Here is a 17,190-nt window from a genome sequence, read left to right as displayed (position 1 = left end):
GCGCTGATTGGCTGCGGGGCGGGTCTGTAAAGGCGGAGGGCGCGCGGAGTGAGCGCCATTTTGGCCTCGTGGTCGGGAGTGAGGAGGACTCGCCTGCGGCCGCTGCACTTCGCTGGGTGAGTTGGCGGGGGGGCGGCGAGAGCGGAGTCTGGGGATCCCCTCGGGGGCTGCGGGGAGCGGGGTCTTGGGATCCCCTCGGGGGCTGCGGGGAGCGCGGCTGTGGGTGGAAAGGCTGGAGGGCTCGGGATGGTTTGTCGGGGGGGTTCGAGGGTTCCCGGGAACGTTGTGAGGGGTCCCTGAAAGGACTCGGGGGGGAGGTTGAAGGTCCCTGGAGGGTTTTGGGAGGCTCTGATGGGAGTTTTGTTTTCTGAGAAGATTTGGGGTGTCCCAGGTGGGCTTTGGGGCTCTCTGGGGAGGTTTGGGGTTCCTGGGAGGCTTTGCGGGGATCTTGAGGCAGTTTAGGGGTCTCTGGGGGGTTTAAGGTGTCCCAGACGGTTTGGAGGGCCCGTGGGGGGGATTGGGGGTCCCTGAATGGGATTGAGGGGTCCCAGGTGGGTTTTGCGGGTCACTGAGAGGGTTTGGGGGGTGCTGGGGAGGGATGAGATCTCTGAGGGGATTTGAAGGGACCTGGAGAAGGTTTTGATGGGTCGAAGGGGGATTTCAGAGGTTTTGAAAGGATTTTACAGGGTCCCCTAAAGCCCAGCAATGGGGTTCAAGGGGTCCCCCAGCCCCCAGGGGAGGGGTCCTAGGGATGCCCCCCAAAATCCAGAGGGGGAGATGTACCACAGCCGGGTAAGGGGATCCCAGTGCCCCCAGTATATCCCAGTGACCTCCCAGTTACCCTCAGTATGGCCCAGTAACCCCCTCAGTGACCAGCCAGTGTGTCCCAGTGACCTTCCACTGCCCCCCAGTATGGCCCAGTGATCCTGCAGTGAGCACCCAGTAACCCCCAGTATGACCCAGTAACCTGCCAGTGTCCCCCCATGTGTCCTGGTATCCCCCAGTAACTCCCCAGTGCCCCCCAGTGTGCCCCAGTTCCCCCCCAGTCCCTCCCAGTGCCCTCTCAGAGGGCCCCTGAAAGCCTGGTGAGGGGGGGCACGGAGAAGGGGAAGCCTGGACAGTGGGGACCCCTGGGATCCCCTAGGACAACAAAGTGGAGAACCTGGAGAGGGGGAATTTCTGGGAATGCAGTATCCCGAAGGCGAGAATCAGAGGAGAAGGGAGCCTTGGGACCCCCAACACTCCCAGCATCTCTAGGTAGAACCCTCAGCATCCTAGACAGGAGAGACTCTCTGAACCCTAAAGGGGGGAAACCAGAGAAGGGGAAATCTTAGGAGAATTTTTTTGGGCTCATCTTCATATTTTAGAGTATTTTTTAGGTGAATCTCAACTTTTTTCAGTTTGGGGGGGCAGGAGTCTTCTCACTCTTTCTTATAGGCTTTTGCCTGAATCTCGATGATTTGGGTTTTTCTGGGCTAAATCTTGGTGTTTTGGAGGTTTTTATGGACACAGGATGCCCAGTGAGTTCTAGAGATGGACTTGGGCAGGAGGAACCCCCAAGCCAACGCGCTCAGCCCTTGTTTTCCCCCCATCAGGATTTGTCCTTCCCAAAGCTTGGGCGGATGGAGGAGGAGGCTGCGAGGAAGAGGAAGATGCCTTGGGCCCCCCAGGCAGGTGAGGAGGAAGTCAGTGTCCCTTTGGGCGGGTGTTGTGCTGGCTCTGTCAGCCCAGCATGGCCCCGGCTGCAGGACAACCCCGCTGGCGCCGCCGTCCTGCCGGGGCCGGAGTTGGGGGGATGTCCTTGGCCTTCCCTGTGGGCCGGAGGCAAATCCCCTGCCTGTCCTTCTTGCTTCCTGCCCCAGGCCCCGAGCTGAGGACGGAGAGCGCGGAGGACAAATCCCCCCGTGAGACCCTGGTGGGAGAGGCCGTTTTGAAGGGCTCCCCGGCGCAGGAAGGCAGCGGGGAGGAAAAGGGCCGGAGATCCCCCCGCAGGAGGGGCTCCAAAGCCAGCCCAGGGTGCTCTGAGGAGGAAAGAGCCAGCCTGTGCCGGGAAGGCGGCCGGAGCTTGAGGGGGAGCTCTGACCTGGTGGTCCCTGAGCAGCCTCCCAGGAGGGAGAAGCCCTTCAGGTGCTTGGAATGTGGGAAGAGCTTCACAAGGAGCACCAGCCTCCTTACCCACCAGCACATCCACACTGGGGAACGTCCTTACAGGTGTGGGGAATGTGGGAAGAGCTTCAGTGACAGCTCCACCCTTCACAAACACAAGCACATCCACAGCGGGGAACGGCCCTACCCATGTGGGGAATGTGAGAAGAGCTTCAGTGACAGCTCCAACCTTCGCAAACACCAACTCATCCACACTGGGGAACGGCCATACACCTGTGGGGAATGTGGGAAGAGGTTTCATACCAGCTCACATCTCCTCCTGCACGAGCGGACGCACACGGATGAGAGGCCCTTCCGCTGCACCGACTGCGGGAAGGGCTTTAAGCAGAACTCCCACCTTGTCACCCACCGGCGCTTCCACACCGGGGAGAGGCCCTACAAGTGTGGGGAGTGTGGGAAGAGCTTCACTCAGAGCTCTCACTTGACCAAACACCAACGGACCCACCAGTAAGAGAAGCCCCACCAGTGCCCCGACTTCAGGAAGAGCTTCGGCTGCTGCTTCCACCCCGAATGAAGCCCCTGATGGGGAGGCAACCCCTGGAGTCCAGTGACTGTCACTCCATCCCTTTTGACCACAAAGGGCCAGCCCCCTTTCCCAGGGGCAGGTTCTTCCAACAGAACCCTTCTTGGGGGGTGTGTGGAGATTCCTGTCTTGGCTGGGGACCCCCCCAGGGTCACTGCTGGAGGTTGAGAGCAGAGATCCCCCCACCAGCGTTGGTCTGGGGGAGTTCCATCTGTCTCTAATTAAGAATTTCTCGTTTTGTGGCAGCTTGAGTAGAATTTCTTCAACAATTGCTTTAGTGTAGAGCACTGTCCTATCTTATCCTGTACTGGTAGTTTTAGTGTATATATTGTGCACTAAGTAGTTCTGATGAAGATCTTTTGTCTGATCATTTGTATCCCTAAATAAATTCCTTTTTATCAATAGATCTGATTTGCCATCAATAAAACCTAGGGGACCAAAGTGATTCAGTCACACTTCTGTAATTTCTCTAAACTGAAACTGTTGGCATGATCCAAGGTTGAGATTGCATCCAGCAGCCCCCAGCACCCCACAGGAAGTTGTGAGCTCAGAGGGGCCACCCCCCTTTCCCAGCCCTCCTGTGCCCAAAGATTCCCATGGTACCGTTTATCCCACCACACTACGCCTGCTCTTTTACCCTTCTCCCTGTTCCTCCCACTTTTTCATAGTCCACTCAATCCCCAGTCCCAATTAGGATCACTCTGGGGGTCCCAATCCCCATTTTTCCCTCCTCTCTCACCCCTTCCACATCATCTCCCCACTCCTCAGCCCTCTCATGCTCAGTTTGGGGGTCCCACCCTCCTCTTTCCCCACTCTCCTGACCTCTCCCACTTATTTCCCATCATTCTCAATGGTCCCCCCCTCCACTTTTGGGGGGTCTCACTCCCCTCCCACTCAGTTTGGGGTCCCACTACCCCTTTATCCCCTCTAACCCCCCCTTTTCCCACTGATTTCCCCCTTCCCACCCCCCGCTCACCCGAGAGCTCCTCGCCCGCAGCCGGGGGGGCTCCCAGCACCACCAGTGCCCAGAGAAGTCCCCCCAGAAAAGGGGTTGGGTGGGGTCCTGGGTGGGCTTTGAGTGTGTTTGGGGGTCCTCGGGGAGCTCTAAGAAGGTTTTGAGGGGTTCCCAGCACCTTTTGGGATGAGCTGGGTGCCTACTGAGGGGCAGGTGCACTCCCAAAGCCCCCCCAGAGTGGGTTTACACGGGGGGAAACAGGGGAGTCCCTATTCCCGATCCATCCTGGAGCCAGTTCTGCCCCCCCCAAACTCGGCTGCACCCCTCGTTATCCACCCCCCCTCCCCCACTGCCCCCCAATAACCGGGACTGGGGAGAACTGGGAAGCTTTCCTGGGATCAGGAGTGGCAGCAGGGGAGGGGGGACACACGACCCCCCAAAATCCTCACAGGGACAGGAGGGGTCCAGGCTGGGCCCGAGGCCCCGGGGAGGGGCTGCGGCCGCCGCCGGCTCAGGAGCTCTGTGGGGAGAGAAAAGGGGGTGACAGCGGGGTGGGGGGTCCCCGGGGGGGCACAGACGCTCTGGGGGGACGCACGACCCCCTGGGACCCCCCTCACCTTCTGGCACAGGTAGAAGCCGAGCCCCAGCGCCAGGGAGACGAAGGCCAAGAGGAAGCCCCCGGCCCCTCCTTGGCAGCAATTGCTCAGGCTGATGGAGCCCGGCAGGGCCGGGGCCGCCGGCGGTGTCCGATCCCGGCAGGAAGCGGGGAGGGCCCGGCGGGGTCTGAGAGAAATAAATCAAGGCAGAACTCTCTCTTTCTTTTACCCCCTGGGCAGTGACCATCAAGAGCTGTCCCTGCTTCACAGCAGAAGCTCCACACAGAGTTCAAGAAAGTCTTTGGAAGAATCTGCTCTAGGAAAGTTGGCCTTGGGCTTTTATGCTTTGTCACTGATGGATCTCAGTCACATATTCCCAGGCCAGTGAGCAGCTGATCTGTCAAACTCTGCTTCCAAAAGCAGGATGTGTGTTGGAAGGCTGGGGAACCAGGCTGGGTTTGGCACAATTTAACACTAAACCAACCCCTTGGCACCAACAGCAACTCACACAGAGAGCTTGCAGTGCTTGCATTCTCCCATCAGATTCTTTTCCAGGTAGAACATTCTGCTACAAGGGGTCTGTTACCACCCGCCCCAGAAAGGGGGGGGTAACCAGGTTCTTAATAATAAATCCCTTGGGGTGGATTAGAGTGAAATAAAAGTAAATAATCAGTGTTTGAAAACATATATATGTAGGGTTTAATTTAGAACAATTTCATTTCAAAGGTAAACAGGTATGTTGCCATTTTGGGTGTTATCATCTCTATCTCTCATTTACAGCAATATGGCAGAAAGAGAACCTTTAGGGAAAATGCATAAGGGAGAGAAAGAAAGACAGGATAAGGGTAAGGGAGAGTAAAGGAAAGCCAAGCTGAGAGTGGAAAGATGTCAATAGTCACCGCCCACGGGGTCCAGAGATGGAACTTGGGAGTTGCAGCTCCAATGTCTGTCAGTTGAAGTGGTGGCCTTGATCCGTTGGGGGTGGGGGAGGGAAGCCCCCACACTCCAAGAAGTTATGAGTTATTATATCCATGGATGGTGTCCCGGGCCATGCCACAAACCCCCAACATCTCCTGGGCCTGTGCAGAGTTCCCGTGAGGGGCCTGGGAAAAGGGTTTTTCCTGCCTTTCAGGATTGGCAGAGGGGGGATGGGCTTTGATGGGCCATCAGAGGTCTAATGCAAAAGTCCTGCAGAAACCTTCAAAAGTCCCTTGGCAATCCTGGAATGCACAAATCATGAACCATTTCAGACTCTGACACCACCCCGTGATTTATGCATTCAATAATTTTTCTTTTGTTGTTCACTGTGACCCTTCTTTGTGGGCGGTGCCTTTCGTGTAGTGGACAGAAAGGGAGAAGAGTAAAGAAAAGGAAGAGACAGCACAAATCTTTTCCCAATGCAATGCAATTCCCTCCAAAAAACCCAAACCTTACAGTAAAATAGTAAGCATATGGGACATAATAAGATCCCAATAGCTACAATCAAATTTCCTAACATTAACAAAGTTACAAACATCAGGATTTAATCCTGTCACAAATCTAATTTTCATTAGCCACTGTCTCCACCCCGTGAGTAACCAGGGTATCTTTTAATGCGTGTTGGGTGTGAGGGATTCTATAATAATGTGTCTGTTAGAGGGGCCAATGTGTCTTGAAATTAGACCTGAAATTACACATCAGTTCTTATGCAAATACATTGAGTTACCTGGGAGCTGGTACAAGGCTTTCTTAAATTCTCTTCAGGTCACACTTTCTTTTCTTTTGTCCAGATTTAGTTTAATTTGTTAATATTTTGAGAAATTTAGCCAAATATAAAATTTGATGCCTTCTGAGGCATCAGGTTAATGCATCTAATGCATATTTGTATGATTCCATATTTTGGAATGTATGATAATATATTGAGAAATTTAGCCCAGGAGCTCATGAATATGCAGCAGGGTGGGACATTTGCATCCCCTGGGACGACCCATTGGTGACAACACATCTCACCTATGACATCACACCTCCCCATGACATCACAGCTCCCTGACATCACAGCTGACGTCACATTGATCATATGATATCACATCCTTCCTGTGGCATTACACCTCCCCTGTGACATCAAATCTCTCCTATGACGACACATCCATCATATGGCATCACATCTCTCCTGTGATATATCATCCCTCTGACATCACATCCTCCCCGTGACATCACAGCCCACTGTGACATCACAGCTCTCCTGTGACATCACATCCTTCCTCTGACATCACAACGCCCCTATGATGTCACATCCATCCTATGACAGCACACCTCTCCTGTGGTATCATATCATCCCTGTGACATCACACCTCTCCTCTGACATTACAGCTCTGCTATGACATCATATCCTCCCCTGTGACATCACATCTCTCCTGTGACATCACAGCTCTCCTATGATGGCACACCCTTCCTGTGACATCACATCTCCCCTATGACATCACATCCATCATATGACATTATATCTCTCCTGGGATATCATATCATCCCTCTGACATCACACCCGCCCCGTGAAATCACATCATCCCTGTGACATCACATCTCTCCTATGACGTCACATCCATCATATGACATCATATCTCTCCTGTGATATCATATCATCCCTCTGACATCACATCTCTCCTATGACATCACATCCACCATATGACATCACATATCTCCTGTGATACAATATCATCCCTGTGACGTCACATCCCCCTATGACGTCACATCCTTACCATGACATCACGCCTCCCCTGTCACATCACATCTCTCCTATGACGTCACATCCATCATATGACATCACACCTCTCCTGTGATCTCTTATCATCCCTGTGCTGTCATGTCCTCCCTGTGACATCACATCATCACTTTGACATCACAGCTCCCCTGTGACATCACATTCTTCCTGTGATATCACATCTCTCTTGTCATATGTCATCCCTGTGACATCCCGTGCTCATCTGTCACATCACACCTCCTGTGACATCACATCTCTCTTGTGATATCACATCCTTGTTGTGACATCAAGGCTCCTCTATGATGTCACATCCATCATATGACATCACAGCTCCCCTGTGACATCACATCCAGTCACATCCAGATCCATCCCAAGGTTGGGTGTGTGTGAGACAGGCAGAAGCACAAATGCCTGCACAGCCCAGAGCAGTCAGTGTGGGGCTGTGCTTGCTGCTGCAGAGACCCCCAGGGAACAAACACAGGCAGGAGTTTGGGGGTGTGTGTGTGTCCCTAAGGAGGACACTTGCCTTATTATTGCTTATTATGTGTAATATCTTACAGATCTATCACACAACACCTAAGGATGGATTCTATAGAATATGTGCCATAGATATTTGGGTTGGGTCTGGATGTGCTTATGTTCAGTTCCCCACAGCAGCGCTCCCAGGGCTGGGCTTGGCATTGGCAGCTGGAAGGGGGTTGAGAACACCCCAGTGTTTTGGCCACTGCTGAGCTCAGCACCAACACTGGGACATTCCTTCCTTAGCTGAGGGCAAGAGCCTGGCAGGGGACCCAAGTAGGCCAGCTGAGCCCAACTGACCCAAGGGACATTGCAGCCCATGGGAGGTCAGCTCAGCTCTAAAAGCTGAGGCCCGGAGCAGGAGGGGGGCATTCATTGTCTGATGGCTGCCTGCTGAGGAACCGTCCCGCGGACCCAAGCCCTGCTCCTGGGGAGTGGCCGACCATGGCTGCTCATGGGAAGCAGAGAACAAACCCTGCTGTCTTTTGCTTTAAATAAACTGCCTTATCTCAACCCACGAGTTGTTTTTTTTTTTTTCCACCTTACTCTCTCTCCTGTCCTGCTGGAAAGGGGAGTGATAGAGCGGCTGGGAGGGCACCTGGTGTCCAGCCAAGGTCAACCCACCACACACCTGAACACTTCCAGAGAGTCCACCACTTCCCCGGGCTACTTGTTCCAATGCCTCAAAAGTCTCTCAGTGGAAGAATGATTTTTTCATAACTAATATGAACCTTGCCCAAAGCAATTTAAGGCCATTCCCTCACAACCTTTCACTAAAGGCTTTGCAGAAGAGACCAACCCCCACCCCACTAAAACTTCCTCTCAGGTCATTGCAGAGAGCAATGAGGTCCCCCCTGAGCCTCCCCTTCTCCACACTCAACAAGCCCAGTTCCCTCAGCCGTCCCTCAGCAGACATGTTTTCCAGAGCCTTCCCCAGCTCCGTTCCCTTCTCTGGACACGCTCCAGCCCCTCAAGGGCCTTTTGGCACTGAGGGGCCAGAACTGGACACAGCACTCCAGGTGGGGCCTCCCCAGTGCCCAGCACAGAGGGGCAATCAGTTCTCTGCTCCTGCTGACCACACTCTTCTCCACCAAGGTCACCATGCCCTTGGCCTTCTTGCCCCCCTGGGCACACTCTGCCTCATATCCAGCCCCTGTCAAGCAGCACCCCCAAGTCCCTTCCTGCTGAGCAGCTCTCCAGCCCCTCTGCCCCCAGCCTGGAGCGTTCCAGGGGGTTGTTGGGACCCAAGGGCAGGCCCTGACACTTGGTCTTCTTGATGCAGCCTGTCCAGATCCCAGAGCATGTTCCAGCAAGGACATGGTGGAACCTCATGGAACCAAGGACCATTGGGACATTGAGGGGGCTGATGGAATCAGGAGGCCATTGGGACAATCCAGGGCCTCATGAAATCAAAGGAATTCTGGGACACTGTTGAACCTCCTGGAACAAGGGTTCCTGGGGACATCTGTGTCCTCCTGGAACCAAGGGAGCCCGGAGATATTTCTGAACCTCCCAGAATCCAGGGGCCACTGTGACCCGGCAGAACCTCCTGCATTCAAGTGCTCCTTGTGGAACTGCAGGCTCTCCTGAAACCCAGGGATTCCTGGAACACTGCAGAGCTCACGGAACCAAGGGGCCACTGTCCCACTGCAGCTGCTTCTGAAGCACAAGGGACCCTGGGACAATGGGAAATATCTGAGAATCCAAAGGGCATTTTGGGACTGCAGGGCCTCATGGAAGTAAAGGAAGCTTTGGAAACTGTGGAAGTTCATGGAATCCAGGGGCCATTGGGGCATGTGGGGCCTCCTGGAAGCAAAGGAACCCTGAGAATTTCTGTGGGAACAAGTTAAGGCAGCAACAGCTGCATTCAGTTAATTAGGATCAAAAAATTGTGTTTTGGCCCTGACTGGTGTTTTCCATCCAGAGAGTGCTGTTTGCCAAAGGGGAAACCACTTGGAACGCTCTGCATGGCAGCCTGTGTTTTTCTCTGGTGGCTGAACACAGCCAGCACATGAGGGGAGGGGAATGTGTGGGATCAGGGCACTGCTTTGGGGCCATGCTGGGAATTCCAGTGGACTAAAAGACAAAGCCCAGGAGCTGTTTCCAAAGGAACCCCAATGAAAGGGGGATGCTGGAAAGATGGGCGGACAAGTCCTGAAATGGAACTCTGTGTGTGCAGCCTCATTTTCTCCTTCAGCACCCATAGGAGAGGGGGCAAAAAGTGGGGGTTGGGAGCCCAAAACTGTTTTGAGGGGAAAATGAGGATTAAGGGGACAATGGAAAAATGGGAAGAACAGGGAAAGGGTGGAAAAGGGGAGGTGGTCTCGTGGGTCAAATGGTCTCATGGGGGTCTTTGGGCACAAAGGGGTTGGGAAAGGGAGGTGGCCTCCCTGAGCTCCCAACATACTGTGGGGTGCTGGATCCAATCTCAGCCTTGGATCATGCCAACAGTTTTAGTCTAGAGGAATTACAGAGGTGTGACTGAATCACTTTGGTCCCCCAGGTTTTAATGATGGCAAATCAGATCTATTGATAGAAATGAATTTATTTAGAATTACAAATGATCACACAAAACATCTTCATCAGAATTATTTCCTGCACAATACAAACACTAAAACTACCAGGAATACAGCATAAGATAGGACAGTGCTCTACACTAAAGCAATTGTTGAAGTAAATCTACTCAAGCTGCCACAAAATGAGTAATTCTTAATTAGAGATGGATGGAACTCCCCCAGACCAACGCTGGTGGGGAGATCTCTGCTCTCAGCCTCCAGCAGTGACCCTGGGGGGTCCCCAGCCAAGGCAGGAATCTCCACACAACCCCAGGAAGAGTTCTGTTGGAAGAACCTGCCCCTGTGAAAGGGGACTGGCCCTTTGTGGTGGAAAGGGATGGAGTGACAGTCACTGGATTCCAGGGGTTGCCTCAGCATCAGGGGTTTCATTTGGGGTGGAAGCAGTGGCTGAAGCTCTTCCCGCAGTCAGGGCACTGGTAGGCTTCCCTTACTGGTGGGTCTGTTGGTGTCTGGTCAAGTGAGAGCTGCGGGTGAAGCTCTTCCCACACTCCCCACACTTGTAGGGCCACTCCCCGGTGTGGATGCGCCGGTGTCTGACGAGGGTGAAGTTCCGGTTAAAGCCCTTCCCGCAGTCGGTGCAGCGGAAGGGCCTCTCATCCGTGTGCGTCCGCTGGTGCAGGAGGAGACTGGAGCTGGTCATAAACCTCTTCCCACATTCCAAGCACTTGTAGGGCCGTTCTCCAGTGTGGATGCGCCGGTGGATGCGGAGGGTGGAGCTGTCCCTGAAACTCTTCCCACACTCCCTACACGGGTAGGGCTGTTCCCCAGTGTGGATGTGCTGGTGGGTGAAGAGGTGGGAGCTCTTTCCAAAACTGTTCCCACATTCCAAGCACCTGAAGGGCTTCTCCCTGCTGGGAGGCTGATCAGGGACCACCAGGTCAGAGCTCCCCCTCAAGCTCTGGCCGCCTTCCCGGCACAGGCTGGCTCTTTCCTCCTCAGAGCACCCTGGGCTGGCTTTGGAGCCCCTCCTGCGGGGGGATCTCCGGCCCTTTTCCTCCCCGCTGCCTTCCTGCGCCGGGGAGCCCTTCAAAACGGCCTCTCCCACCAGGGTCTCACGGGGGGATTTGTCCTCCGGGCTCTCCCTCCTCAGCTCGGGGCCTGGGGCAGGAAGCAAGAAGGACAGGCAGGGGATTTGCCTCCGGCCCACAGGGAAGGCCAAGGACATCCCCCCAACTCCGGCCCCGGCAGGACGGCGGCGCCAGCGGGGTTGTCCTGCAGCCGGGGCCATGCTGGGCTGACAGAGCCAGCACAACACCCGCCCAAAGGGACACTGACTTCCTCCTCACCTGCCTGGGGGGCCCAAGGCATCTTCCTCTTCCTCCCAGCCTCCTCCTCCATCCGCCCAAGCTTTGGGAAGGACAAATCCTGATGGGGGAAAACAAGGGCTGAGCTCGTTGGCTTGGGGGTTCCTCCTGCCCAAGTCCATCTCTAGAACTCACCGGGCATCCTGTGTCCATAAAAACCTCCAAACACCAAGATTCAGCCCAGAAAAGCACAAACCACCCAGACACAGGCAAAAAAATCCCTCAGAAATAGTAAGAAGATCCTCATCCCCCCAAACCACACAAAGCTGAAATTCAGATGAAAAATACTCCAAAATATGAAGATTAGCCCCCTCTCCCTCCCTGTAGACCCCTTTCCCACCCACCCCGCAAACCCCGGCTCCCCCCAGCTCCCTTTGGGGGTGATCCACCGCCCCTCACTCTCCCTTTGGGGGTCCCACCCTCTCTTTTCCCTTCTCTCACCCCTTTCCCATCGTGGCCGCTCCGCTCACCCGACAGCGGCAGGAAGGGCAGGGACAGGGGCGGAGCAGCAACTGCAACAACAGGAGAACAATCACCCCCCATCCCATGGGTGCCCAGGAGGGGGGAACTTGTCCCAAATATTCTGGGGGGAGGGCGGGGAGGTGGTGACATATTTGGGTTGCCAGCACAGATTTCCCTGCAAAGTCTGCACTGAGTCAAGCTCTGCACAAGAGACTCTGCCCCATGGATGGGATTGCAGAGGCTCCCTCAGGTCCCCAGCATCAATCAGCAACCAGGAATAGACACAAAAGGGTCCCCTGAAGATGTCGGGGGGAGTGTGCTGTAGGGAGAGGACAATATCACCCCACCAGGGCACGGTTGGCAAGTGGGAGGCTGCTCCAGGGGTCTGCAAGAGGCCTCGTGCTCTGCTCGGCCCCAGCAGTGCCTGGTACCAACACCCCCGGCTGAAGACCCAGCCCTGGGAAGTTCCTGGAACAAGAGCCCCACTCCCACCTGGCTCCAACCTCCTGGCAGGGACTTGCAGACAGTCAGGAGGTCTCCCCTGAGCCTCCTCTTCTCCAGCCTCAACACCCCCAGCTCCCACAGCCTCTCCTCACAACACTTGTGCTCCACTCCCTTCCCCAGCCTCGCTGCTCTTCTCTGCTCCTGCTCCAGCCCCTCCAGGGCCTTCCTCAACTCAGGGGCCCAGAGCTGGACACAGCACTCCAGGGGTGGCCTCACCAGCGCTCACTCCAGCCCAACAATCCCTTCCCTGCTCCTGCTGACACACTCTTCCTCACACAGGCCACCATCCATTGGCCCTCTTGGCCACCTGGCCACACTGCCTCCTGTTCAGCTCCCTGTCCATCCCCACTCCCAGCTCCCTTTCTGCCTGCCTGCTCTCCAGACACTCTGGCCCCAGCCCGGGGGGCTGACGGGGCTTCTTGTGGCCAAAGGGCAGGACCCGGCCCTTGGCCTGCTGGAACCTCATCCCCTTGCAATCAGCCCATGGATCCAGCTGGGCCAGGTCCCTCTGCAGAGCCCTCCTGCCTTCCAGCACATCAACACACCCCCAGCTTGGGGTCACCTGCACATTTGCTGAGGAAATGCCTGGTTCTGCAGCAGCTGCAGATGCTCAAGGGGCAGCAGGACCAAGTCAGGGGCCTGGGGGGGCCTGGGGGGCTTTGGGGTATGGGAGGGTCCTGGGGGAGCTGGGGAGGGGCTTTGGGGATTGGGGGTACAAACCAGGTCAGATCAGCACAGACCAGGACAGACCAGTGCAGACCAGTACTTCCTCACTGCTCCCCAGATCTCTCCTGGAGCTGGGCCACCTTGTCCTGGGACACCTGAGCCCCCCCCAGTGCCCCCAGTACAGCCCAGTGCCCCCAGTACAGCCCACTGTGTTCCTGTCCCAGGGTGCTGGGTGATCCCTCTTTGGGGGGGTTGGAAGGGATTTGAGGGGGGGACTTGGGGAGATTTGGGGGGATCTGGGGGGGGGGGGTTGGATGGGGATTTGGGGGGTTTTGAGGGGCTTTGTGTGAATTTGGGGGAGTTAAAAGGGTCTTGGGGGCATTGGGGGGTCAAAAGTATCTGGGGGGAAGGAGATTAAAGGAAAAAAAGGGGAGTTGGGGGACATTTGAGGGGGTTAATGGGGCCTAGAAGGGGAGAGGAGGGCCTGCACCAAGAGCAGGTGAGTCCTGAGATCCCCCTCGTGTCCCCAAGACCCTTTCGGTGTCCCCAGTTCCCCCCTTGGCATCCCCAATTCCACTGTCCTCAAACCCCATCCCTGATGTCCTCAACCCTCCATCTCACTCCAGGAGCCCCCCCTGGACCCTCTGACCAAAAACACTCCTCCCCCCCTCACAGAAAGGCCAAGGACATCTGGGGACATGTTGGGGACAGTTGGGGGGCTTTGGGGGGCACTGGGGGATTACTGGGGGATACCGGGACACACTGGGGGGAACCAGGGTGCACTGGGAGGGACTGGGAAGTTACTGGGGGATTACCAGGACACAGCGAGGGGCACTGGGAGGTTACTGGGTCATACTGGGGGTTACTGGGTGCTCACTGGAGGATCACTGGGTCATCCTGGGGGGCAGTGGGAGGTCACTGGGACACACTGGCTGGTCACTGAGGGGGTTACTGGGCCATACTGAGGGTCACTGGGAGGTCACTGGGCGATACTGGGGGCACTGGGATCCCCTTACTCGGTTCTGCTACATGTCCCCCCTGCATTTTGGGGGGCACCCCCAGGACCCCTCCCCTGAGGGCTGCGAGATCCCCTGAACCCCACTGCTGGGCTTTAGGGGACCCCCGGGCCCCCCTCCCTGTGGGGTCTCTGTCTGCTGAGTTTTGGGGGTCTCTGGGGTTCGGGGGGGGAATTGAGATCCCCTTTCCCTGGGGTTGGTTTGCCGACACAGAGACCCCATAAAATCCTCTCAAAACCCCTGAAATCCCCTCAGAAATCCACCTCTGGACCCATCAAAACCTCCTTAAAGACCGTACAAATCCCCTCAGAGACCTCATCCCCCTCCAGGACCCCCTAAACCCTCTCAGTAACCTGCAAAACCCACTTGGGACCCCCCAGGCCCTTTCAGGGACCCCAAAAACCCCCTCAGGGACCCTCAAAACCGTCTGGGACTTCTGAAATCCCTCTAGAAACCCAGAAAACTCCTTCAAAGACACCCCCTGCAAGCCCCCCAGGACCTCTGAATTCCCTTAGAGACTCCAAAACTCCCTCAGGGATTCCCAAACCTCTTCAGGGACCTTCAACCTCCCCCTAAGTCCCCCCAGGAAACCAAACCCCCTCAGAGACCCTCAAAAACCTCCTTAGGGACTCCTAAAAGCCCCTAACGGACCCCAAAACCACAGAACAGCAGAAGAGCTTTCTGTAAAGGAAGGGAGCAAAGAATCTGAGAAGGAGGAGACCAAGGAAAAACCGAACCAAAGCAATAAAATCATCCTGACCCTTGCAGTTTTTCCTTCACCTTTTTCTCACTTTTCCTTTTTTCAGGGTTCTTTTTTTCGTTGGGTGGTTCTGATTTTTTTTTCCGAGGGATTTTCTCGGCAATCGAATGATCCTTCCGGGTTCTTGGGAGGCCTCCCGGGCCCCGCGGCCCCCGAGACGGTTCCAAGGCCCTGCGCTCTGACCCTCGGGAACCCTCGAACCCCCGCGCTAAACCCTCCCGAGCCCTCCAGCCTTTCCACCCCCAGCCGCGCTCCCCGCAGCCCCCGAGGGGATCCCCAGACCCCGCTCTCCCGCACCCCCCGCCAGCTCTCACAGACAAAGGCAGGACCCGCCGCCATCACCGATTCGCGCTCTGCGCGCGCACCGCCTTTAGAGAACACCGCCGCAGCCAATCAGCGCGCGGCCACGCCTCCGCACCCCCGCCGCCGCGCCTGCGCGTTGCGCGGGGCAGCACGGGAGTTGTAGTCCTTGCGGCGGATCAGAGCGGCCATTTGCACGTGAGCGGAGTGAGGATAATACTTTTTTGGTTTTATTGTTTTTCTGTCTTTTCTTTTCCATCTGTTTTCTCTTTATTTTTCCTTTTCTTTTTTCTTTCTCCTTCCTTTTCTCCTCTTTTTTTCTTTTTTCGTTCTCGTTTTCTTTTTTCTCTTTTTTCTTGTTTGTTTCTTTTTTATTTTTTGTCTCATTTTTTCCTGTTTTTCTGTCTTTTTTTTTTCTCTTTTTTCTCCTTTTTCTCTTTTTCCTCCCTTTTTTTCTTTGTATGGCCTTTTTGTCTTTTTTTTTCTTTTTCCTTTTTTTTTTTTTACATTGTTTTCTATCAATGGTATTTTCAAGGAAGATTTAAACACAGATCAAAACAATCTCCAGGTACAAATCTCATGACAACAGATAATCTACCATTGTTCCTGGTCCAAGAGGATTCCCAAGATCACAAACACTGAGATGTGAAGGGTACCCACACAAAAAACAGCTTTCCCTGCTTTTTTCCACAGCTAAAGCAAGTGTGGAAGGGGCACTTGGCCCCAGGCAAGATGCTTTCACACCGACTTTAGGCAGCCCAGAGTGGATCTGGCTGGCAAATGGGATTATGATTATGCTTTCAGGGACTATTTCCACAGTACATTGAGGGAAAACATTGAGGGCCATTTCTTCATCTGCTGAAGGGATGAGAAGAGGGGGGAGCAGGTGCTCTGGCCCCAGAGCTTCTCTCTGCTTTGGGGACACTTCTGTGTTTTCCTCTGTCCATTGAATTCCGAACAAAGAATCAAAAAGCTACAGGAACTCCAGTCTGGAGTGCTCAGGACATGTGGAAGCAGGGGAATTTTTCTTCCCAGCTGGGACTGAGAGTGCAATTTCACACTCCTTTGGAGAGCATTGACTGAGACATCCCATTTCTGCCCAAGGATCTTCCAGGGGGAACTCAATCCGGGCTCTGGGCAGGTCCCTGCAGGGGCAGCAGCTTCCTCTGCACATTTGAGGGGATAAAGCTGCTCTAACCCTGCACTCCAACTACTCCACAGCAATTTAGGACCTCTGAGGACAGTTCCCCACTGTTTCCAGCCCAGCAGAGACCTGAACACATCCCGTGGGCACTGTGTGACCACCCCTGGCATTAACACCCTGCTGGAATGAAGACACTGACTGTAAAGACACTTGTCTACCTGGAAACCTCCACTTTCTTTGCTACTATACAGCAATAACATTTTCTATTCATATTGCAGCTACAGACTTAATAAACAGAATTGCATATATTGTGCTTTAGAAATTAAAATGCATTCCAAAGTCAGGCAATGCTAAACAATGAAAGTCTCGAACCCTCCCCTCCAAACCAGCCCCACTTTCTGCTTTCAGAACCAGCCCACTTCCTCACTCTCTTCACAAAGGGAGAAATTCTCTCTTTCCACCTCTGAAACAAAAATTCCCTCCCCAAAAGTGATCAGAAAGAGTCTACTTGGGCACTACTGCAAATGGAAGTTGTCTAATAACCATTCCTTCTAACTCAGGAAGAGGAGGAGGAGAAGAAAGTCACAACAAATGTTTGGATTCCTTCCTCTTTGACGTCTTCTCTTCCCTATCTGATGCTCTGGGACATGTGCAGGGGGGTCAGCATCTCTTCAAAGATGGTTCCTTTCACATCAGAGCCCCTCAAATTGGCTTCCTGGAGGTCACAACCTGATAGGTCACAATTCTGAAGGGGAAAAGAAAAAGAAGTGTCAATGGAATGCACCCAGAACTCTGTTCAAAGCTTTACTGGAAGTCCATTTACCTGAACTCCATTGTACTCTGAAGCTGGAGAGGTCAGCCAAAAGCCAGCAATCCCCCAAATTACCAGCTGACAATAGCAGAGAAAGGAATAGGATGGAAAATGAATCCCAACTCACTTCCAAATCGGTTCCTGCCAACGT

The 17,190-nt window shown here is 54.5% G+C and overlaps 2 protein-coding genes across 4 annotated transcripts in view; one reads left to right on the top strand and one right to left on the bottom strand.

The window, feature by feature from the left end:
• The first annotated feature begins 1,103 nt into the window (after positions 1-1,103).
• The window catches only part of LOC127461895 (zinc finger protein 585A-like), a 208,402-nt gene continuing 192,315 nt past the window's right edge, over positions 1,104-17,190 (top strand). Inside the window, exons 1-2 of the mRNA XM_051770093.1 lie at positions 1,104-1,674; positions 1,863-2,547. Coding sequence (XP_051626053.1) covers positions 1,503-1,674; positions 1,863-2,547 — 857 coding nt within the window. The 5' untranslated portion in view covers positions 1,104-1,502. The remainder of the gene's footprint in view (positions 1,675-1,862; positions 2,548-17,190) is intronic.
• The window catches only part of LOC127461911 (zinc finger protein 239-like), a 34,283-nt gene continuing 27,141 nt past the window's right edge, over positions 10,049-17,190 (bottom strand). For 2 of the 3 annotated variants that reach the window (XM_051770115.1, XM_051770117.1), the window contains 2 exons: positions 11,359-11,437; positions 10,049-11,170 (listed from right to left, as the gene is read on the bottom strand). In XM_051770115.1, the coding sequence (XP_051626075.1) occupies positions 10,500-11,170; positions 11,359-11,410 (723 nt within the window). In that variant the 5' untranslated portion in view covers positions 11,411-11,437 and the 3' untranslated portion in view covers positions 10,049-10,499. Of the gene's footprint in view, positions 11,171-11,358; positions 11,438-15,098; positions 15,580-17,190 lie in introns of those variants that run through there. The other variant, XM_051770116.1, reaches the window with a different exon arrangement.

The sequence above is a fragment of the Manacus candei genome, unplaced genomic scaffold, assembly GCF_025592945.1.
Source record: "Manacus candei isolate 608988 ecotype Guabito, Panama unplaced genomic scaffold, ASM2559294v1 h1tg000115l, whole genome shotgun sequence".
Classification (NCBI taxonomy): Eukaryota; Metazoa; Chordata; class Aves; order Passeriformes; family Pipridae; genus Manacus; species Manacus candei.
The sequence above is the reverse complement of the archived record's forward strand: the minus strand, read 5'-3'. Positions and strand labels throughout refer to the sequence as shown.